Below are 24,401 nucleotides of genomic sequence, written 5' to 3' on the forward strand. Positions count from 1 at the left end.
CGCAAAGTAGGTTAGTTACCTTGGAGTTAGCTTAAATTAGCTACAAAGGCTAACCAGGACATTTTGCTAACCGCTATAGCCTTATGCTAGCCTTCTTAGCTCCGCATGCTAACACAGAGTGTTAATGTCACATTTGCTGTGGTTGTTATTAAAGTCTGTTACGTGTCTGTATTTTCTGATCAATCTCAGACTGCTTATAAATATATTATAGATTATATATCTGCAATTTATAGAATTATACATTTTGAGACCTGGCACAGCATTAAAGTTAGCCGAGCCGGATAGCGAGGGGCGGGCTTCAGGGTCGCGGGGCGGTATCCAACTTCAACCAGACCCCATCAATGTTTTAAATCCCCCCATGGAGAGGTGAGTACACCACACGTTCTTAACCGCATTCAATATGTTTGACATAGATTTAACGTCAAAACTCAAACTCCAATTTATTTTTTAAAGAACACCAAGTTCGTGAACGCCACTTTACCGTAACAGTTAAATCCGCCATGTTTGAATGTACAGTAATGTTACGTTAGCTACTGCGCTGTAAAAGTTAGCTCGTGTGTTAGCATGCCGTGTGTAGCCGCAGCGGCTAACGTCTTTATTTATTTCGCTAGTTACACTAATGGTTTAACCCGTCCCCAAACGTAACCAATTTGAGACGCATTATAAATAAGCTAACTACCCTCTTCATGCATTTAACTACACTTCAGGTTGGGTTTGTTAACAGTTAACGATATCTTTACTTGCGCATTGACTTCGGACATTTAAACCGCAGCTAACACTTTGACAAACGCTGAATGTCGTTTAGACTAATGTGTGAGTCGTTTTGGTATAGTTATGTCACATGGCTACCCCACTGTAGCGTTAGGTGTAAAAGCTAGCACACGTTAAGAGAATGGAAAGCTCTCGGTTCATTGTTTATTAGCATTGTTTGGACCCGACATCGTCCCATTCCCTGTTGTCCGTCATCATGGCTTCACTTCCGGTCAGTGTTGTAGAGCATGCAGAGCTTACTGTAAACAGCTGATCTGATTTCACTTGCTTATGTTTCATATCAGGGTGACACAAGTGTATAATCTTACACCATGTCAGCTGCTGATTGGGAGCAACCTCTGTGTTCAAAGGGAACTCATGAGCTCATGTTTACGACATGTGATGTCGTGTATTTTAACCTCGGACCTCTCAGAAAAATACCACTAGCGAAGTCATGAATACCACAACAGGGGGGCGACCATTGAGGTTCTTGCTCACACAGCAGACACGACCCCATGAAAGGGATTTGAAAGGAGTCACGTAGACTGGAGCACATCACCAAAGTCCGAGATGACTAGTCATAGCCTGCATTTTATCCAGTGAGTCCGCCATAAACTGCACTTACTCAAAAATTGAACGCAGCATGTTCGCGGGAAAAGCCTGTCTTGCACATGGGCAGGAAGTACTAAGTAGTCCACACAGCATACCCGTATTTTATAAATAAACATCATTCGGGATCATGTGAACACTGTCAAGCAGAGTCAGTGTTACATAGTTTTGTTTCACCAAAATAATTCTCGATAACGTGAAGAAGTATCAGACATCAGTGTAGGAAGACTGTTAACTCTGGTCACTACTCCAACACAGCAGAGGGCGGTAATGCACCTTAACGCTGTTGCCACCCGCCCTAAACCTAAAAGAAGAAGAATCCTGCACAATCACAATAGTGTATACGACTCTATCGCTGGCTGCTATCTTTCCAGGATTTGGTAATGTCACAAGTCTGCCGACAGAACAGTAGTTCAAGGTTGAGACAAGGTTTTGGAATGTAAGTAGAGCTGTTCGTTGTCGTGTCGTTTTTCACTAACACAGAGCCCAGAGTCCTGTTTCAGTACTCAGCTTTAACAAACATTGAGTGCCATCCCAAACCAACTAGTGAGGAGTGGACGTGAGTTGTAAAACCCTCCAACAGTGTCTGACGGGGACAAATCACACACAACAGCAGCTGAAGATGAAAAAATGTAGTTGAAGATTAATAATATATATAGATCAAAGATAGAGACATGATTGTAAGCTCAGAATCTTATCCAGTAATAACATGGTTGGTGATTTGCACTTAAAAGGGCGCCATGGTTATAATACAGGAGATTTTAAATTCAGCGGCTTTATTCTAGCTACCTCAGAAAGGGTAATTTTTTCAACACAGTCACTGAAATGCTGTGAAAAAAACTTCAGAGTGTATGCAGCCATTTTTCAAAACTCACTTTCAAACTACATTTTGCAGCTGCCCCACAATCCTGGTCACTCAGAAGTATTAAAATCTCCAACATTACAGGAGTTTTGTTCCATTAGTGTGACTGATCACATCATGAGTGATAGAGATTGTTATTTATTGATCCTGTGTGTCTAAAACTTCATAACAGTCACAGTGTTATTAAAAAAGAGGGACATGTAGAAGTTTATTCTGAGACTAGGGTGATGTGTAATATTTCCAAAACAGCCGTTCAAAGAAGTGACTGACAGCAAGGAATAACTTTAGTCCTGAGTAACAAACTAATTTTTAACCAAGATTTTGATTCTGACATACAGTAAACATCTGCTAATTGATGCACCTTGATGCATGCTTTTATGTGGATTGAATCAGTGAGAAAATAAAACAGCATGTCTGGCTCTGTAAGAGGGAGGAAACACAGAGAAACTCAGGGTTTGTTGAAGAAAACCTGCCAGCGAGAAGCTTAGGTTCACAGTCAGTTACCACAGTTGCTGACCCAGAGTTTGACTTACCTGTATTTCTAGTTTCCCCCATCTCAGTGTTAACAAACTCATTGTTTCACTAAACCTGTTCCTGAATCAGGTCCCAGAATTTATTTCAAAAACGTGGGAGTCACATATTTGTCACATTTTATTCCACATCATGAAATGTCAGGAAACACACAAATATCTGTGACACGTTAGGGAACGTGACTTCTGACTCAAACTCACTGATTTGATCATTAAAGGCATATTGGTGTGGTGTTCTTGTGCAGGTCCATATCTTCAGGAGATGGAGTTGAATGTGGCAGTAAATGTACCTATGTATAGCTTTAAGCTGCAGGACCGCTATGAGCTGCTGGCTTGGCTAAATGAAACTTTACAGACGGGCTTCACCAAGGTGGAGCAGATATGCACAGGTAGGTCAATGTGCATTTCTGTTTTTCATGTTTAAATCAACACATAATCATGAGTTATGCTGTTATAGTACATATTTTGTGAATATTTGAGGTCTGTGGATGGTGAGCTGTGCTCTGAGCCCACTTGGCTTCATATTATTGATTGCTTCTGTGTGTGCAGGTGCAGCCTATTGCCAGTTGATGGACTGGTTGTTTCCTAAGTGCTTGGACCTCTCCAGGGTTCGGTTCCAAAGCAACGATGAGGTGGACGTTATCCACAACTACAGTTTACTGCAAGCTGCATTCAGACAAGTTGGAGTGTTACGAGTAAGTATTGTTTGTAGAGAACAAGTGTCGCACACTCCGGCTCTATATGCATTTTTTATTTTGATGTTTTTTTGGCCCTTGGGCCTTTCTCAAGATCAACAATAATATTGAGACACAGGTGCACTGATCTGTTCTATAGGCCACACTTTTGTCACACAGCTGGCAGTGGTTAGCTAATCATGCTGCAACATTAGGTTGGCAATAAAACAATTTCGAGGCCCTACAATCTATTTGGGCAATATTGCACCCCATGTACTGATGTGAGACAAATATCTTTCAAAAATATTATTAGCAGCCAGCAAGAAAGCTGTAACCCGAAAATGGTTGCAGGCGACACCTCCAACAGAGCCAGACTGGATAGATATTGTGACTAATATTCAAAATATGCAAAGGATGACCTTTTCGCTAAGTCTACGGATGGATAAGTATTTGAAATACTGGGAAAAATGGATTATGTTTGTGACCACAAGAGATGATAACTGAGCCATTACTGTATGAACTGACTTGTATCTCCATCAGTATAACGTATGTATGAATGTGTAGGTGACCAACTGTTTGTTCTATGGTTTTTTTTTTTTTACTGTATGTTGTGTTTGTTCTTTATATAAAAATAAAGTACAAAAAAAAAAACAATTTCAAGGCCCTCAACAAATCAAGACATTTTACTGCAAGTTATGGAAGCGTAAAAGCCGTGGCCAACATAACAAACAAAATAGCCCTAAATACAAACAAACCCACAGAGCTAGCTACAGCGCTCGACAGTGCTAGCGTTTCACTCGCATTTACGACTAAAAATAGGTGAGTGCGAACTGTAAAAAATATTTAGGGGCACATGTGCGCATAAAAAAATCAGCCGAAGCAGCCTATATTTTTGTCAATAAAAAAAATATGATAATCTAACCACAAATGTTGGAGGAACTCCAGCAGCCTTCCCTCTTCCCCGTGTGACACGGTTATGGGCGGTTTTCCAAGCCACTGTCGGCACAGTGAATATAAGTCCCACTGTCTGCAGCGTGGAAATAAGTCAAAGTGTGGCGGAGGAGACAGACCGGGTTAAGCAGCGGACCTCTGGGGAAGCCTGCTCCATTCTCCCCGCAGTTAGGGACCGTTCTCCATGGCCAGGCTGTCCGCTGGGTGGGAATAAGTCAAAGTGTGGTGGAGAAGAGGGACCGGGAAAAGCGGTGGACCTCCAGGAAGCCTGCTCTGTTCTCCCCGCAGTTAGGGACCGTTTGCCACGGTACCGCTGCTGGGCAGGGTGGAAATAAGTCCTGCAGAGTTTCAGAGGACCTGGAGAATGTTTTAGGATAGTAATAACATTATATAAGATAATCATATTGCAAAGATAATATATATAAGATAATAACATTAAAGACAAAATTAAATTGCAATACTTTTTCAAAACTTTATGATTTTACCTTTCTGTACATTTTGTATACAAATTCATTAAATAATTTTGCTTGTAAATGTCTATTTGCATCACGTTTATTACGGAAAACACATTATTTGATCAATTTACATTGTGCCCCCAAGTTCTTTGTGCGCTCCTTACTTTTTCAACTTAGGAGCACATGTGCTCCTTGGGAAAAAAGTTAGTGTCAAGCCCCGTAGCTAACTGCCAGAAAAAATAAAGTACAATCATTTAGCTAACTCCCAAACCAAACATGAAAAAACAGGAGAACAGGAAGGTAACAAAACTGGCAGCTCTCCCCTACAGAGACTCCTAGCAATGAACTTTAGGGTTGTAAATTAGGACAAATGAAGCCTGAGATAAGTCTCACAAAAATAAATTTAACAACAACATGGCTTGTTTTACAGGTCACTGTAGTTTGACAGAGGTCAAGACTGGCTCAGCAAGTAACAGCACTTGAACACAGATTAATCCAACAACAGCCTTTGCCTTCTTAAGTTTACAAAAAGTCATAAAGAGCTCTGGAGTGGCCTTCCAACACATGGCAGCAAAACAGAAAGCCAGAAGCGCAGCTCTTCAGCCTTTATATACTCGAGACAGACTGATTGGCTCCATGTTCCCAGCTTCCACCAGCCAATGGCACAAGAGAGGGGAGGAGGAGCTTAGGTTGAGGCCCAGAAAGCTTGAGGAGCAGCACAGCACAAGTTAGTTTTACATTCACCTATGGCTGAGTGTAACAAAGGTAGTTTAGAAACAGTTTCACTCCATATTTTGTTACCATGAAAGCACTGACACGTTTATGGTCCAACTGTCAAGTGTTGCACTCCGCACATATGTTGATCACAATAAAAAAGAAACATTAAAATGATCTCTATCCACAGTTTTTGCACATGTTGTGTGTTTATTTTTACAAGGAATATTGGCGTACATATCGCTGAAATATTGATCTTAATATCAGCTTCTAAAATTCATTATTGGTCGAGCTATAGAGCGGATAACAATTTGAAAATGTTTTCTGATTGATAGTAATATTCAAGAGATCTGTCTATTCTAATTAAACCTGCATATAGAAACACACCTTAAACTTGAAAATATTTTGTTTACTGGTTATAAACTCATCAAGTATGAGACTTAAACTGGACTCCTTCTCTCCAGCACATCCCCGTCGAGGAACTGATGAAGAGGAACTCCAAGACGTCTCTCAGCTTTCTGCAGTGGTTTAAGGCGTTCTTTGACAAGAACAAACCCGAGGGCAGGGAGTACCATGCCTTGGAGGCCAGAGGTGGACAGAGAATGGCCCCTGCTGACTCAGGTGGGAGAAGTGTGTGAATCACACAGTTGTTACAGAGATATCCTACATAGCAAAGGTGTGGTTGATTAAAATGTATATCAGTTGTCAATTTGTCACACTTACAAAGCAGTAAGACTTAAATTATGATTTGTTTCGGGTGCACACAGTAAGGTGCAGATCATTGTGAGCTTCAGTGCAAATCCACCAAAATTAACATGCCTAAATGTCCATAGTTAATACAAAAACTGAAATGGCAGAAAAAATAAAATAAAGAAAATATGTATATGTATAAATCATATCATAATTCCCCAATGAATACTTTTTTCATCTTAACCCAACAATGTGTGAAAAGGTTGAATATTGAATACAGATTGGTGATTAAAAGACCAGTTCAGACCTGGGATAGATAGAGAAGAAATGTCCCGCCTTACTCTACCTCTCAATGGCTCACCCTGACTTTCTGACCCTAATCCTAACCAGTCTCACTCCTCTTGTCTAAGCTTAATCAATCCAACCAACAAAGGCAAGTACTAGCCAATCACAGGAAGAGCAGGGCAGGTCATTCCTTCGCTCACCTAGGATTCGCAGATCTGCCTCTGGTACAGGCAGCTGCAGACCCAGACCCAGGTGGAGTCTGAATGAGACAGAGGTAGCTGCGTAGAAGAAGCGAGGCTTTGCCCGGTCAGGCTCTGAGCCTTGTTCTTATAAGTGGTACGTTTACAGCGCACAGCAACTTACCACGATACAGTCTCTGGATTTTGTTATATGTGTAGTGTTGGCAAAACTTTGCAGAGTTAGTCTGTATTAGCTTGGAGGGCTAACTTGCCTCGTTTACGACACTGTAACCCTGAATATCCGTTCAAAGACTCAAAGTCTGTGTGAAAAAAAAAAAAGAAACAAATAGTCAAATATTCCGATGTGATAGCCAAGTCCTATGGAAACTTCTGTCCGAATGATAAAGTGTCTTTCTTTACTTTAATTGGAATATGAAGCTTGCAACATTACATCTTATCGTGTCTTACAGATGGTCATCCACCCCCTCCTCAGAAACTGGAGATCATTGTGAAGATGAAGGGCAAAAAGAGTTTGGACAAGAAGGCAGATATGATAGTATTAATATCCGATGATGATGATGATGATGTGAAGGCTGTGGAAGTGGAGCTGAAAACAGAGGAAAAGGAGACAACTGTGAAAGAAGAGGCGCAGGGGATGAAAGTGGAGCAAGCAGCAGCAACAGCAGGGGCAGAAGGAAATGAAGGGAGCAGTGATACTTTTTTGGAAGTCATCAGAAGATATTATAGTGACGCTGTGGATGCAAACCTAAATACGAGTACAAACGCTAGGGATTCTGACACAAAAATTGCTGCCCTCTTGAGTCCAGACCACTTCACGGACACCATTCAGACCTGCTCAGGCTTGCCGTACTGCCTCTACCTGTATGTGGGTGTGGAGCTGGGTGGAGGACGGAACATGAGTGTCGTCCTCGTTGGCTACTTTGATGAGAGATCAGGGGTCAGTGTGGTGAGGCCACTACTCATGCTGCAGATGAGCATTGATGCTGTTGATTCAGAAACCTCAGTGGATTTGGACTCTGACACGATCACAGACACAGAAATTGCAGATAATGATGCACGCCTTCTGATTGAGAAGCTGGAGGAATGTGGACTTCCTCTGCCCAACCTTGCTGCGTTTTACTGCAACGCTCCACACCCAAAGGTGAGCAAGGTGTTTGTATCCAAGCTCCAGGCGTTCAGTCCAAGGTTAGTATCACTCTGTGGCCATCCTGGGGTGGCAGGAAGAGCCTGCCAGGCCGGACTCTTGGCTTCCTTCAGTTGCGTGGTTGACCTGGTTAGAGACATCCACTATCACTTCTATACCTGCCCCTCCATCAGTGACAATCTGAAAGGGCTATTTGCTGAGTCTTATAACCCGTCTCATCCTATGTCTGCACAGTGTTTGTTTATCATTCATGCTGTGAAGAACATAGCCAGCAAGTGGAGGCTTTTAGTGGACTATTTTAAGTCACTGAGGCAAACGGAGGATGCCAACCAGATCAGAACCCGGCTAATGGATCATAAAGTCAAACTACGCTTTATATTCCTCTCCCACATTTTGGAGCCGCTCCGAGCTCTCCAAGCGCTGCAGGAGAGCGGCACAATTGTCGTGGCTATGGAGCTCCAGATGACCTCCATGCTCGTTCACTCCTACACAGCCAGTCTCCTCCGGCCCACAGTCGCAGAGCGCTTTCTCTGGAACCGCGACCTGCGCCTTCTCCAAAACACCTCCAAGCTGCTCCCCTTATCAATGGTGCAAGTAGGTGCTCGTGCCAGAGAATTCATGTGGGCAACCGCTGTCGTGGATCTGGGAGAACAGGAGAGGAGGGATTTCCAGAGGGATGCAGCGGCTTTCTATAAAGCGGCACTGCAGAGTTTAGCGCAGAGTCTTCCTGAGCATCTTGGAGAGGTGGCGCTGAGGAATATCAGCCGAGTGCTGAAACATTCTGATAACATCAATGTAAGTAGATTTATTTTTGTCATACTACATTAGACTAAGAACAGCTAGCTATAGCTTAATATTAATTGAACCATCATTAGGCAAATGTCATTGAGATGTTTTATTACTTTTTTTCTGGACATAGACTCCTGGATTTAATTACGTAAACCTCTGTGTCTGTATTCTTGATTTATTCTAATGTGCTTCTTGTGATATCTGTGTTTTTCCTTCAGGTTAATAAATTGTCCAAGCCTGAGCTGTTAGAGTTGGGGGTTCAGTTGGGGGTTCCTCAAGGTCAGTTACACACTGCCTACCAAGACTACACCAGTTTCATTCGGACAGTAAGACAGGAACAGATTCATTGCTGGGCAAAGGTAAACCTAATGCTAATTCAGTAGCTGCATTAGAAACATTGCCATTTGATATGAAGTGTCTTTACTAGAGTCGCTGGTTTTGTCTGTACAGATGTTGCATGCCACGAGGCCGCAGTCTGCTCTGCGTAAACTCTTGCTGATCATCCTGGCCTTGCCAAGCTCTCTTTGCAGGACGCAGGTATTTTCTAAGGTATGTTTTACATGGAGATTTCAGTATTTTTCAAACTAGACCTTATTTTCCCAACGTGTTTGTGTCTAAAGCGGGATTTATATTTGTGCATGACCTCTATGCAGAGTCCATGCTATAGCGTACGCACGTGGCCCATGCCATTGTGAGCATTTATACTTGTGCAGTGGTGTGTCTGTGTCACTCTGCAGTTACACCTCCAAAACACTAGTCGGCATCAAGTGCTGTAAAGTTGATTCAAAAAACACATTAAACACACATTAAACATGGCTTAATAGCAACAATTTCAAACACAGGTACACAAATCAGCTTCAGTATAACTCGCAGTATTCACAAACAAACACTTGTCTTTTGTTGGACACATTTTCCCCACAAAAACAACATGCTTAATGTGATATTTTCACTGCTTAGGCGCGGTGGTTTATATGTAGCAATGTCATCATGTCACCCACTTCGGGTCATGTGGGAAAACATTAAAAAGGATTAGGAAAATAACATTTTGATGCTAGAACGTATGTGCCTCAGTCAGGATTGGGTTATTTGGATTGTATTACCTAAGGAACACACTTGGAGGCTACAGGATGATATTAAAACTGTAAAGTGGATCTATCCTTTAATGTGTTTCATTTCTGTTCATTCAGCATATGTTCTGTTCTTTGATGTCGTGGTTATGTTGTAAACATAAAGAGATTTGTGTGTTTGCATTTACTGCTGTCTTTAGGTGTTCAACAAGGCTCTTCCTAACAGCGAGGAAACCCTCAAAGCCACACTGCAGCCATGCAGTTGGGAAGGAATACCCCACATCAAGAAAATAAGGCACCCAAATCAGGCAGGTCATGATAGCAAGAAGTTGAGAAGAGAAGAAAGAGAAGAAGAGAAGAAAGAGGAGAAAGAAGTAAAAAAAGAGGATGACGATGATGTTGAGGTCAAACCCAAACTGCATCTTCCTCCCAGATGCTCCAGTAGTGCAGAGGACTCGGAAAACACAGACAATTCTTCTGGTAAGTCTGTCAAGTGCCTGCTGTGACTGTGAGAGTGAAGCATGCTATATCATTTATGTTTCTGCAACAGCTTCATCAACATGAAAAATTTCACTAATGCCGTAAATCAAACAGCAGTTCCAAGTGTTGATAATATTAACCAATGTGACTGTTTTCTATTTTCATCAGATGTGGTTGATGTCACCGAAGATTCCAAAATGACCAGCAGACTGATAAAAGCACAAAGTAAGACGTGTAATATTGTTCAGAATCTAGTAAAAGGGCTAGTTTTATTTTTGTGGTTGTAGGCTCACAATTATGGAGGACGGAAGCAAATAATAAATAAATGACTTGATAAATACATAAACATGCCATATAAGCACACCAAATGTAATTTTTAAATTAATGTTAGCAGTAAGTAATTAAGAAGTGTGACGTCAATGGGTATTTCATTTTTTTTTTCTCCATTTTAATTTCCGTGTAATTTTTCCATTTAGTTGCTCATTTTATTATATATTTTTAAATATATTTATATGTGTGTGTGCTTTTGTTTTATTCATTTATAATTGTATTTAATCATTTTTAAAAGATGAAACAATTTCTGTTACTTTATATCAGTTAATTTCTGACTACATTTATTTTTAATATTTTGGTCCATTTGATGACATTAATTTAATTGATTCAGTTTTTTTAATTTTATTTTATTTTTTCCTATTTTGGCATCTTTCGTCCTCCAAACTCAGTGTTGTGAGGGGTAAGAGTCCTCTTCATTATATGCATTTCATCCATGACAGCTGCCTTCATAAACATGCATTAAAGCAGACGCTTACAGCATACGAACATGCACAATACTTGAGAGCTGTATTGTGTTTTAAGATGACACATAGTCTTGATTAATGTGGGAATAGTATAAGCAACATCATGGCAGTGAGTCACCTCAAGATGAACAGAAGCAGAGCCTTGTCATTATTGTTTTTTTAATGTTTATATGTTATATACCCTTCAGGTCTTGCAGGTCAAAGAGCTCAACAGGAAGAGCATGTAGTCATTGTGAGCTGTGATGACACTGATGATGACGTGGTTTACACAAACACACAGCCCACCCCTGCCGAAAAACCTACTGTAAGGGTTTTCATATTACTACGGTGTTGAGTTGACAGTAATTTGTAGCGCTGATAGCTTATACATACAGTGTATGTGTTATACTTAAAATAATGTTTCAGCTAGCAAATGTTTCATGCCCATTCAAATGAGTACAAAAACACAGTGTTAGTCACACCATCACAGTTGTTTGGTGGCATGTAAAAGTGTGTGTGTATTTGTTGTACAGTATGCGGTGGGTGAGCTGGTCTGGGGTCAGGTGGAGTTCTTCTCTCCCTGGCCAGCAATCATTATACCGTGCAATGAAGAGAATCCAAATCCAGAGACGAGGATGGTGGAGTGGTACTCTCAGAACATGTCCTCTCAGGTGAGTCGGATGAAAAGTTTATACACTACAGTACAAAATAATGTACATAAATGATTCTCATTTTCACCACTGGATCTCCATGTTTGGTACCAGATGAGTTACAGTAACAACACAGACTACAGTGTTAACATGACGGCGTGAACAGGAAACATCATCAAAATGTCAGATCTTCAATTTCAATTTAAAGTGGAAATAGAAAAGATTTTGCTTTAACTTATCGTTATGAAGTAAAGTTGGTTGCACAATGTAATGGCTATAGAATTGTGAGTGGAGCTGTAATACACTACTGTTGACAGTGTGTGTGAAGCAGCAAAAAGTTTGCCATTTGGTTACAGACTATGGAGCCTCCCTGTTATTATTTTATTACCTATACTTTTATAAGTATAGGTGAAACTCTGGTAGTAGTTGCCAGGCTCTGAGGAAAACAGTAAGCGGTTGTCTTTGTGAGGGCAAACAGTAACACCACCCGGAAACGCAAGAGGGCAGAAAGTTGAATAGTTACTGATATATATTAGTGTTTTATCTATTTTGTTCTTCTGCTCTGATTTCTCCTCTCCTATTCCAGGTCGCTTTGCAGGCTCTGAAACCATTCGCTGCCTTCACCCAGAACTTCTGTTCGAAATCTTGCGCCATTCTCATCACCTACCGAGAAGCCATCTTCTTGTCCCTTCAGGTCTGTGTGTCTCTCTCTGTTCTCTGATTAACATAAACAGGATCAAAAGGGTCAAATAACTGAGAAAGTGTTAATATATGATGCATACTTGCTCTCCTGCTTACATGCTTATTTGTATGTCTCATCAGGAGGCAGCTCTGCGTTGTAAGAAGCAGTTTTCAGCACAACTCGGGGACAGAGATGAGCTGCTGAAACAAATGTTAGACTGGGCCTTTGGAGGCTTTCAACCCGAGGGACCAGATGGACTCAAACCAACAGCTGCCACAAATTGTATGAACATCTGAACTATGAAAAGCTTGAAAAGATTTACTGTCGATTAGTGTAACTAATTGATCATATGTGTGAATGGTGGGACAGGTATTAATTCCACACTGCAGTGGGTGAAATGAGTCTTTCTCAGAGTTAAACTCGGAGCACTTAACAGAATTTAAACGTATTATATATTTATTTCCATGTTTTTGTATATTAAAAACTCATTTCTTAAATGGATTGAAGTGAGATTAACGTTTGAGCAATCTGTGTTCTAAGGCAGGTTTTTTTTTTTTTAGTATACTGGCATTGTTACAAAGGTTCTCTCACTTCTAGAAGACTAGTCCCATCAGTTCAGCTCTCTGTGTTGCTCACAGATTCCCAACTTTTAAACCAAGCTCACAGTAATATTCCTCAAACACAACTGTGCAAGAAAAAGCACACTAGAGTTCAAATGTAGGATCTTGAGCTCCTCAGAATCAGGTTTATTGCCAATTAGATTTCAATATAGACCGTTTCAAACTGGACAACATAAACATTCTAAATGGGTCCCTTTGTATTTCCTGTTTGAATTTATGTTAATGCAGAAGCTGACAGGAAGTAACAGGGACCAAAGTTGTTGTCCTAGCAACAGAATAGCAATGAAACGGTCCATACAAGGATTTGCTTTGGTAATTTGGTACATAACAATAAAGACGGTAAGAGAAAATAAAAATGAAAGCGTGTGGTGCAAACAACATAGTCCTGCCAGTGAGGGTTTTGAATCTTATTGATGAGGTTTTAGTCCTGATGAATCGCAGCCTCGTGGTGGTGGTGGTGGTGGTGGTGGAGGGGAGGATCCTGCAGGCTTACAGGATGGGAGTTTGCAGCTAATCACCCTTTCAGATTGTCCTTGTCCTTGGCTGTTGCAGCTGTGTACCAGATGGTAAATGGACCTGCACTTGTATAGCACCTTTCTAGTCATCTGACCACTCAAAGCGCTCTTTACACTATGAGTCACATTCACCCATTCACACACTGGTGGCCGAGGCTACCATACAAGGTGCCAGTCAGTTTTTAACACACTCACACACCGATGGAACTGCCATTGGGAGCAATTTGGGGTTCAGTATTTTGCTCATACCTCGACATGCAGACTGATCTTCTGATTACTGTACGACCCGCTCTACCGTCTGAGCCACATCACAGATGGTGTTGGAGTCAGTGATGGCGTTGTAGAAGTGCGCCATCATTGTCTTTGGAAGTTAGAATGAAGCCAGATAATAATTGGTAGCGTCTTTGTAAGGTAAAACAGCCACACAGACTGAAATGGATACAAGACAGGAGATGTGACAAACATTGTACATATCAGGGTAACTGTTTACTGTTTAAAATATCTGATGGCCACATATATGATTGTCTATTGCACAGATGTTACTAAAACAAACAGCAGACCAAAGGTGAGGCAGAAGCCCTTCCAGAAGGCCAGCTCCTCTTCCAATTTCAACTCCTCCAGCAAGAGCAACATCAGCGACATTGAGCCAGAAGAAATGTCAGTCTCGACGACCAAACCGCAGTGCAGCTTAATGGAGAAGTCCTCCCCCAGAGGTGGAGGTGGAAAAACATGGGAAGCATGGCAAGAAGAATTTGATTTTGCAGAGAACAGCCCCAGAGGAGTCCTGAAGGAGAAGGGATCCAGAGGAGGATGCACAGCAGAGACGGGAAGACAAGAGAAGGAAGGATGGGAGGGAGAGAGAGATGACTGGGGAGGAGGGTTGGACAAGGGGAAAGGAGCGGGCAGAGGAAGGGGTAAAGGAGGGAAGGTTCAGAAGAAGAAATTTAGTCTATTTGATGGAATTGATGACGACATGTCACCAGACTTTGTGCCTTACAAGAAGAGGACCTACAACAAATCTTACAATAAGGTCCATGCGCCAACCAGCACCTACACCCAGCCGGACCAAAAACTCAGAGGTACCACACACAATTTAATTCTGTCATTAAAGGGACAATTCATCACTTTTTTATATGTATTTTGAATCAGTGTTGAAGGTAAGTGTGGTAGATTGTCAGAAGGAGTCAGAAGTCTGCGTGAAATGCATCCTGGTACATGAAGGCACTGCTGGCCCTTTCTCTGTCAGTGGAGTGTGCACTGAGGAATGCATTGCTTCCTTTCACTATGTTAACCATTAACACTGATGGGAAGTCCACAAAAAAGGTGGCAGATTCTGCCTTTTAAACATGAATTTGAATTACAAGTATTTGATACCAAACATGTTTCAATGACTGAGGGAAATCACAAGATTAACATGATTTGCAAACAAAATGTATCTAGATCTGGATCTAGGATCTATTTGGCCTTCTTTGTGTATGAAGTCCTTTAGTTCTTAATAACCACCGCTTGATTCACTGACTGTTTTCACAACTGAACTACTTAATCAGACTGCAACATCAAAAGTTAAGGAATCTCTTAGCTGGTAAATACTTTAAATGCATCAAGCATTTGCTCATGATGTCCAATCAAATGCAATCAATTGTGTAAACGGGGAGTCAAAAGCGTCACAAGCTGAAACATGACAAAAAAAACAAGCAATTTTACGGGCTGAAATGAATCATTTTATTCCATTATGTGACCTGGAGAAATGTTTCAGCATGTCCATTCATCAAGTTGAGGAAATGTGGACTTACGCCAGTTTAACTGATGTTATTTGATTATTTATTCAAACATTGTAGGCAGAAAGTTGTATAATTTAACCTATATGATGTTGTGTTTGTTGAGCATGTAATGGTACACATGTGAGCTTTCTCAGTTGGTTACCGGCTGCAAATACTTAGCTACAACTCTACGTGAGAACTGGTTTGAATAATGCAACATGTTTTAATTTATCCATGCAAGAGAATCAGAGAGTTTAAGTTGTTGATGTGTTTGACCATTATCAGTCAGTTATCGTTTTCTGTCCTTGCAGAGGAGACCATTCGTCGGATCATGGACATGAAGCTGGACATAGACGGTGAGCGTTGAGGCGTATTGTCTTTCATTTTGATTCTGAATTCATTCTCTTCTATGCATTAAGTTTTTATTTTGTAGTGGTAACTGGTGAAATGATCAGCCAGTTGAGTAGTGGCTGTGTTTGCTTGTGCTCAGTATTGTAATCCTCCAGTATCTCTCATTAAGCTTCTATGTGATGATGATGATGATGTTGAGGTATAATAAGCATGCTATCTTATGAAGCTATATTTGCATTTTGGATCTGTATAGATGATATCACTCCTTCAGTCAATCATTTGTATGCTTGTATTTTGTCTGCAGGCTTCTGTTTGTGTTGTGGAACTGAAGAAGTTGAGATTCACCACCCTCTGTTTAAAGGCAGCCTCTGTCTGGAGTGCAAAGTAAGGACACATCTGCTTCTCTTTATGTTACGACCACACACTACACACTTCCTGCAGCGATGCAAATATGAAGCCAAAATATCCCGGATACAGACGCTGCCATCTATCACTGGTGATGTCATTTGGAGCCAGAGCACAGCAGTGATTAGGAAGTGGAGCCGCGTGGTATCTAGCTCGAGGCTGTACACCTGTCTGACCCAATTGCGAGCAGCGCTATCGATTGGGTGCACAGTGTTTGGCACATACAGCTGTCAGTCTTGACGTCACACCCCCTTTTCATAGCATCAAATAACTAATTAAAAGTTATATTAATTAATAGAATATACCTCAGTAAGAAAAGAACTGCCTAAAATGACAGAAACCATCTTTGAAAAAAATGTACTTAATGTGATACTGTAGATCTTTTAGTTTGGCCCATGTTCCATCCACAAACATGGTGGGGGTGAGATTCATGACCGAATCTGCAGTCAGTCACCAGGGGCCGATGGAGATGTTTTGGCCTCACTCATGGGGGAGCTGTTGTGCCGTTCATCTTTATATACAGTCAGTGACAGGCAAATATGGCAGGACATATTCGCAGGCAACATAGAGAAATAGATATGACTGGGAAAAAAGCAGAAAATGATACTTAAGGTACCGTTTTGTGTTTAACAGTTTGTTCCCAGCTGACAGGTGAAATAAATTATTATTATTACCCTTTTAAATAAATTATTTAAATGTGACCATAGAGCCTTCATGTGGTATATTCCACCTCCCCAAAAGAATATGGCAGTTATATCACACCTGATACCATGGAGTCTATCTTTTTAATTAAATAAGAATAAAACCAATGACCTGTCAATCTTAACAAATCAAGATTCATTTGTCTAACAATTCCAAAGCCTTCAGTCCAGAAAAAAAAAGAGTTTAAATTGAAAATTACATCAAATCGTGACCTTAAAATCCACATTCTAATCATATTTTGAAAACTCATGACTCCCCCAGCTATAAGTCTTTCTAACTTTCCCTCACCACTGTCTGTGATGCTGTCTGTGTCCGTGTAGGATAACTTAAGAGAAACTCTGTATCGTTACGATGAGGATGGATATCAGTCCTACTGTACCATCTGCTGCTACGGCATGGAGGTCATACTGTGTGGCAACGATAGCTGCAGCAGGTTGGTCCGCTCATCTCATTCTGTACATCGTAATCGCTATCTAAAGAAAAGGTAAAGATGGAAGGTTTTCCCCTTTGTTTAATTGTGTTTCCATCCCGTCTTCTTCTTCTCCTCCTTTATATTTGCAGATCATATTGCGCAGATTGTCTGAACATCCTCGTCAGTCCGGGGACGTTTGAGGCGTTGAAGCTGCTCGACCCGTGGAACTGCTACTTGTGTCAGCCTCATCAACCCCACGGTGCTCTGACTCCCAGACAGGACTGGAGCATTCGTGTTCAGGAGTTATTTGCCAACAACAGTGGCATGGAGTTTGTGAGTGATTCTTTTTAAAACATTTTAATGACAATGCATCCCCTGCTCTTTTAATCTTTTAAAATGTCTGTGAGTATTAATCCACCACTATGCAATAACAAGGTAATTTGTGCGTGGTTTACATTCTTAATAATAAAAAAAATGTTACGATGGCTGAGTTACCTGTTAGGGCTGCAACTTACTGTCATTTTCTCAAGTCATTCTGCCAATTATTTTCATTATTATTTGTGTTGTTTATAAAAGAGAATCAGAAAATAGTGAAACATGTCAATTTAAGATGATGAAAAACAGAGAAAAGCCGTTTTTGCCTAAAAAAAAACATCTTAAATGGTTAATTGATTTTCAAAATAGTTGTCAGTTAATTTTCTGTTAATCCAAAAATTAATTATTTGAATACTTGTTTAGTGCTAATCTGCTTTATTTCACTAAACTTCTGGTTTTGGTATCTACTCTTATTTTGCTCTTTATTCTTTTTTATTGTGTCCAGAAATCAGAGTCATGTGGTTTTAAAGGTAGGATCTTAAATTTACTTTTTAAATTTACAGTAGATTTGTGATGAGGTACGTTTCAGATGGAAATAAAAAAAGTGTTTATAAAATACATTAAATTTGTCTTAGCAGACAACCCATAAATACACCTTGGTATAAGAATTGCTCACCTGGTTAACTAATATATGCTGAGTCCTTAGCAGCAGCCTGGGTACGATTCCAAGCTCGTGGCCCTTTGCTGCATGTGTTACCCTCTTTCCTACCCTTTCCTGTCTATTTAATAAAGGTGTAAAAAGACAAAAAATAATCTTCAAAAGATATATGAACAAATAAAAGGTACTAAAATCTATATACACTAAAGAAAAAAATAGAAAAAATGTTACAAAATTGCGACAAAAGGAGGACGTTAATAGTGAAATACACAAATTGCACATATAAAGATCTTAGTCTTGTGAACTGTGGTGGCAAAATAACTATTCAATAAGCAAAAACAAACTATCAGCAGAAGTAATTGAATTTCATTTTTTTCCCTCAAACACAGGTTTCCATTAATTAACTCAGCTGCCACATTGCTTTTTGTTTTATTTTGTAGGAGCCTCATCGTGTTTACCCATCCATCTCTGCAAACCTGCGCAGACCGCTCCGAGTTCTCTCACTGTTTGATGGCATAGCAACAGGTGAGTTCACCCACCTGGGCCTTGTTTCCCCAATAACAATCGATTTCAGAAGTTAAGAGCATTTGCACAGGATGTAAACATTCATGGCGTCCTCCTCTGCTGAGATGCAATGTGGGCTAGCTCAGTGGTGCCAGGTGAAGTAGCGGTGAAGGCATGTTTCCCTCTGCGCTGTGATTCGTTTGGCGGCTGTAGTTTGGTAGAATAAAAAAAAGATGGATTGAAATAGATGTCTGTTAGAAGTTTACAGCCTGAATAAGTGTGTCTGTATTTTTTCAGGCTACCTGGTGCTGAAGGATCTCGGCTTCAAAGTGGAGAAATATGTTGCCTCAGAGGTTTGTGAGGATTCACTTGCTGTGGCGGCCATCAATCACGATGGGAAGATCATCCATGTTGGTGACGCCCGGTACATCACCCAGGAACATGTATGTTCTTTTTTCCATATATTCACATCGTCATGAACAATTTGAAATGTAAATATTCGTCTTCCTTCCTTCATATTTCTCTGTTTGAAATTGTTTGTATATCTGTCCCATTGAAATCATTTGTTTGTTTTAGTTTCTCTCTTGTAACTGAAATGAAAAATTAGCCTAATACTGAACTTAACCACTTTCTTGTTCCTCTTGTACGATCAAGATCGAGGAGTGGGGTCCGTTTGATTTGCTGATTGGTGGCAGCCCCTGTAACGACCTCTCCATCGTCAACCCGTTCAGAAAAGGCCTCTATGGTATGTAACTATGTTGTATCCATGTCAGCTTTAAATATATTCACTGTCAACATAAATTGATTAACACAATAATTAATCAATTTATGTTGATTAATTAATCAATTAATCAACATAAATTGATTAATTATTGTGTTCATAAGCACCAAGTTAAAATGCCAACCAGTCAGTGCTACTTCCACATACTTTTTTTAAAAAACTTTTTGTAAAGACAAGTTGTTATGCAGATGCTGTATATTCATGTTTGAAACTAGTTTAAGATATTGATCTAAGCTGTGATTCCCTCCTATCTCCTGCAGAGGGAACTGGCAGGCTGTTCTTCGAGTACTACCGCATCCTCCAGCTGCTGAAGCCTAAAGAGGAAGACCCCAGGCCGTTCTTCTGGCTGTTTGAGAATGTGGTCTTCATGAACACGCATGACAAAGTCAACATCTGCCGCTTCCTTGAGGTTCACGTTTTGAGTTGTGTTTGGTTTCTAGTGGATCTTAGCTCCTAAGTGCTCTCCTCCTCCTCTTCTTCTTCTTCTCTCCTTTTATCCTGTTACTTCTTCCTCTCCTCTCCTCTCCCTGCATGTTGTCTTCCCACCTCTTCCTTCCTACCTCTTTTTCTCTGACTTACATTAAATGTATTGAACTCCAAGAGAATAAATGTTGCTTGTATCTGATTGTTCTCAACAGTGTAACCCAGTGCTGGTGGATGCAGTCAAAGTTAGCCCTGCTCACAGATCACGTTACTTCTGGGGAAACATCCCAGGGATGAGCAGGTGAGACTTGTAATTAAACATGAAATATAAGGGTTAAATTACTCAAGAGTAATGGTTTCACACTCTGTTTTTTTGGCTGGAGTAATTGGTGTCAAGTATTGTTAAGTATTCAATAGTTTTTGCTAATTATTTGTCTGTTTAAGTGTTGTAACAGTCATTTTGCTTTTATATATTATATTATTTTTTGTCTCTTTTATTTCCCTCTTTTCTTATTCCTTCATCTTGGAACTTCTGTGTTGTTTTTAGAAGTTGAAAAGCGGAGGATAAAGTTTATAACAAAGGTTACTTGCCTGTTTTCTGCTCATCCTCCATCAGGCCCATTACAGCGTCCCAGAACGACAAGCTGAATCTCCAGGACTGTTTAGAGATCGGCAGAGAAGCCAGGGTCAGTGACTGAACCTGCTGGCTCACTTTTATTCAATTAGTCCCTCTGTTTTAGGGAATTAATGTGTCTTTTTTCCTAAACAACTATGACAACACTGTATATCAAGGTACAAATAATGACTCACTTCATGCTGTTTTTGTTCCAGGTCACGAAGGTGAGGACGATCACCACCAATCCAAACTCTCTGAAGCAGGGCAAAGATGTGTCTCTGCTGCCTGTCATCCAGAACGGCAAAGAGGACATCCTCTGGATCACTGAACTAGAAAAGTAAGCATCAGTTAAAGGGTTTAAGAGTGTGTGTGTGTGTGTGTGTGTGTGTGTGTGTGTGTGTGTACATACATGTGTGCATGTGTGTGTGTACAAATGACCGGTGATTCGCTAAATTGTCATCATGATAAAAGAAAACATATAGCACACTGAGACTTGAGCTAACATACAGTACGTGATTTCTTCCTTGTTCTCCACCAGGATCTTTGGTTTCCCCAAACACTACACGGACGTGAGGAACATGAACCGGCAGCAGAGGCAGAAGGTTCTGGGGAAGGCCTGGAGCGTGCCGGTCATCCGTCACCTCTTCGCTCCTCTAAAGGATTATTTTGCCTGTGAGGAGCTGCCTCCTTTGACCACCTCCAACTCCTCCACCACCTCCTCCACCTCATCATCTTCCCCTGCCTCTCCAGAACCACAGCAACTGAGATAGGGGAGGTATTGTTTTATATAGTATAGTATAGTATGTACAGGAATGTGTGTGTGTTTGTGTGGAGAGGTATTTTTCCCACCACATGTCATATAAGAACTTGGTGGAACATAAATGAACTATGCAGTCTCCTACCACTTCAGAAAGCCAGCTTACAGAAAGGTTTTTGTGGAACACTGACACTGAGCCATTTTGTTTGCTGTTCACTTGAGTCTCTTGCATTGTGTCACACAGGCAGTTTGTGTACACAGCCACCAGTCACTGTGGCCTTAGAGCTGCAAAAAAGGCAGATCATACTTCCTCTTGTTAGTGGCCTAACTCTGCTAATGTTCCTCCTGAACCTTTCCGCTGACAGGAGTTAAAAGGCACTAACGATCCTGTCTTTTTTTCTCATGAATGCTACTGACAAGCAGCACATTTCAGCTTGCAAGGCTAAAAAAGACCAGACCCAGACTGCAGCTGCTGTGAGAGGCAGCAAAATATCCTTTCATTTTATAGTTACAGTTTACTAATAAAACTCTCCACAGTATGAACAGTGGTTACATGAGCCTCAAAACCAGACACAACTCAGCCCTGAGCAGAGTGACCATCCTCTACTGACCAATCAGACTGCAGTGTTCACAGCTCCACCTTTTAGTACCAGATCTGTGTGCTAGGTACCCCAACAGAGGGGAGACCAAACATGGGGACGGTACAGAACGGTTCTGTTGGTACCATCCACAACTTTTCACTGTGGAAACAGAAAAAAACGAACTGAACTGAACCGAACTGCTCGGTGGAAACAAGGCCTTTACTGTGTGGACCTTGAACTTTTGGCTAAAAAAAAAATCTGGACCAATTGGGAACCACTAATCTAAACTGTTTGTATTGTTTGTATTTAACATGAATATTGATCATATACTCTCAGGTTACACATGAGTCCACAGATGGGATATATTCTTGTGATTTTTAACCATTTTAAATTAATAGATAACAAATTATGTTAATATGGTGGATGTTAACCATGAAGACATTTTTCGTTTGTCATACTCCACCTGTACATAAGTTATTTTTTTAAACTGTGAATCATGTTGAACTTTGAGCCTCCTTGCTGCTTCACTGTGATATTTGAATGTTTGGGTATTTTTTTTATTAGATGAACATCTACTATAGTTTTATTTGACAAAGTGTGTTCTGACAAGATTGTGTGTGTGTGTGTGTGTGTGTGTGTGCGTGCGTGCGCACTGCAACTTTAACACCGACTAAACTGTGATGGACACAGTGCTGCTATATGATGCCGTGGTGCTAATAAAATAACAAAACCATACTGATGTTTACAGTTACCTGCTGCCTACAAGATTACAAATGACTTAACTGATACCAAATGTTTACATTTCATACTGTTCTTTTGCTGAGAAAGTGTTAGTGATGATCCTTGACCTCTGAGACTAATATGGAATACTGTGATCTCATCTGACTGATGGTTGTAAAATGAATGTGGTTTTCGGGGTGAAGGGGTGTAAGTGTACAGTGTTATTGCACCGGAGGGATGGAGTCAGAGGTATGACGGCGAATGTTCAATCTGTAACTGTGGGGGTAAAACTGAAGTTTCCATCCTGTCATCTGTGTACTGTAAACTGTTTTTTTTTAATGATATTTTTTAAAGAGAGATATGTTTGGCAGTGATTAATGACAAAAAGGATATTTTTGTACTTGGGAGTGTTGAAAAAACAATAAAAAGATATCACAGGGATGGTCTCTTTCTTTGACTCGCAGCTTTTTCTCTGAATTTTGGTTATGGCAGTTGTTCTAGGCTCACTTCATTTAAATTTAACTACTTTTACTTTGTAATAACCTGTAATTTTGTCTCCAAATGCATTAGTATAGTTTCTAGTTTTTTATTCTATTCATGTTTTCGTGTCATATGCCTCTTATTTATTTATTTATTTTACTATTTATCAGTATTGCTGTCCTTGTGCTGCCTCAGAAAACAAATTTCTCCACAAGGGATCAATAAATGTTGATCTCATCTTATACATGATTAATGTAAAGTTTCAGTTTCCCCATACTACTGTTTTATTCTTTGCAGGTGTAAAGAAGGCTTTAGCATCTTAAGCATTTAGACATTAGTGCACGAAAATTATATTTCTAGAAATTATAATTTTACTGAATAAATGTGAAATCAAAATACTTAATTCAGAGGATTTAAAAATTAAAAAAGAAAATGAATTTATTTGAGGCCTCTGTATTTCTAAAACCCTTTCTACAAGTGCCCCTGTTAAGTGATGTCAGATTATTATTTATGAATAATTTTGAAGGACACCTCTGAAAACTGATTGCTATATGTCATGACATTTGGAATAGAGACACCTCTTTGAATTAGCACTGGTATGGCTCTGTCATACGGCAGAAACTCTTTTTTTTTTTTTTTTTTTTTTTTTTACTACCGGGGAGTCATTAAGGTGCAATTGCATGAAAACTATAGCAAATTTTGTAAAGGGCATCTTTTTAAAAAAATCTCTTTATTATAGAAACCATTACAACATGTGACATTATGACTAACAGAAAACATTTATGCATCCACTCCACTCTCACTAGGATGATGCTTTTAGCATGACAGCCTCAAATAGGGTAAATGTAACCCAGGGGGAAAAAAAGACCAAACTAATGATACATTTATAAGATTATAAAATCATTTATCAAAAAAGGTAGATAATAAAATCACATTTGCATTCATAAAACAGATGTTAAGTTGTTTCTTCTTTGTTTTTACAAAATTCACATTTGTTATTGAAAACCTCAGATCTTTAGATGAAAATGTTCGTTAGGTAAATATGCAGAATTTTGTAATTTATGTCTTTAAATTTGTTGGTGAGAGCAAATTTACGTGTACGTATCCAATGAGTATCAGAGAAATTAGAAAAATAGTTATATTTATTAGTACATTTGTGATTTTTCCTTTCTTTTTCTTTCTCTCTTTCTGTCTTTAAATAGATATATAAATAAATATAATAAATATAAATTTATATATTTTTTAAATTTATATTCTTATATTTTATTTATACATTAATATATTGATTAGATATTTTTAATTAAGTATATATAAATCGATATTCTATGTATCTTATATTTATCCTTGGTCATTTTATATTTGTATATATTTATTTATTATTATTTATTATTTATATTTATATATATTTTCCTCGGTTTCCTGTGAGCGCAACAAAGCGTCATTAGCGTCGGTACGTTTAGGCGTTACCCGTTACGCCCTGACGTCATCAAAAC

The 24,401-nt window shown here is 39.8% G+C and overlaps 1 protein-coding gene across 2 annotated transcripts; it reads left to right on the forward strand.

Moving 5' to 3' along the window:
* Positions 1-1,672: 1,672 nt before the first annotated feature.
* On the forward strand, positions 1,673-22,865 carry LOC117258741 (uncharacterized). Of its 2 annotated transcripts, XM_033629862.2 has the most exons (26): positions 1,673-1,798; positions 2,997-3,140; positions 3,301-3,446; positions 6,010-6,166; positions 7,170-8,659; positions 8,872-9,012; positions 9,104-9,202; positions 9,921-10,200; positions 10,369-10,425; positions 11,186-11,301; positions 11,510-11,647; positions 12,213-12,320; positions 12,449-12,590; positions 13,980-14,522; positions 15,515-15,559; positions 15,859-15,938; positions 16,982-17,094; positions 17,223-17,406; positions 18,487-18,571; positions 18,848-18,993; positions 19,205-19,295; positions 19,592-19,740; positions 19,970-20,055; positions 20,371-20,440; positions 20,586-20,707; positions 20,909-22,865. In XM_033629862.2, the coding sequence occupies exons 2-26, from the start codon at positions 3,014-3,016 to the stop codon at positions 21,138-21,140; spliced, it is 4,947 nt and encodes a 1,648-aa protein (XP_033485753.2). In that variant the 5' UTR covers positions 1,673-1,798; positions 2,997-3,013; the 3' UTR covers positions 21,141-22,865. The 2 variants fall into 2 exon arrangements, 1 of the variants encoding a protein (XP_033485753.2); XR_013491921.1 differs by lacking the exons at positions 20,586-20,707; positions 20,909-22,865 and having other exon boundaries at positions 19,592-19,753; positions 20,371-20,421.
* The last annotated feature ends 1,536 nt before the right edge of the window (positions 22,866-24,401 follow it).

This window comes from Epinephelus lanceolatus, chromosome 8 (genome assembly GCF_041903045.1).
Source record: "Epinephelus lanceolatus isolate andai-2023 chromosome 8, ASM4190304v1, whole genome shotgun sequence".
NCBI classification, from domain to species: domain Eukaryota; kingdom Metazoa; phylum Chordata; class Actinopteri; order Perciformes; family Serranidae; genus Epinephelus; species Epinephelus lanceolatus.

Bases quoted from the DNA above. Each gene is read 5' to 3' on its own strand.
- LOC117258741 (XM_033629862.2), top strand. From the start codon at position 3,014: ATGGAGTTGAATGTGGCAGTAAATGTACCTATGTATAGCTTTAAGCTG. The intron at 19,741-19,969 runs GTTCACGTTTTG...TGTTCTCAACAG, and splicing joins ACATCTGCCGCTTCCTTGAG to TGTAACCCAGTGCTGGTGGA. The intron at 20,441-20,585 runs GTCAGTGACTGA...TTTTTGTTCCAG, and splicing joins AGATCGGCAGAGAAGCCAGG to GTCACGAAGGTGAGGACGAT.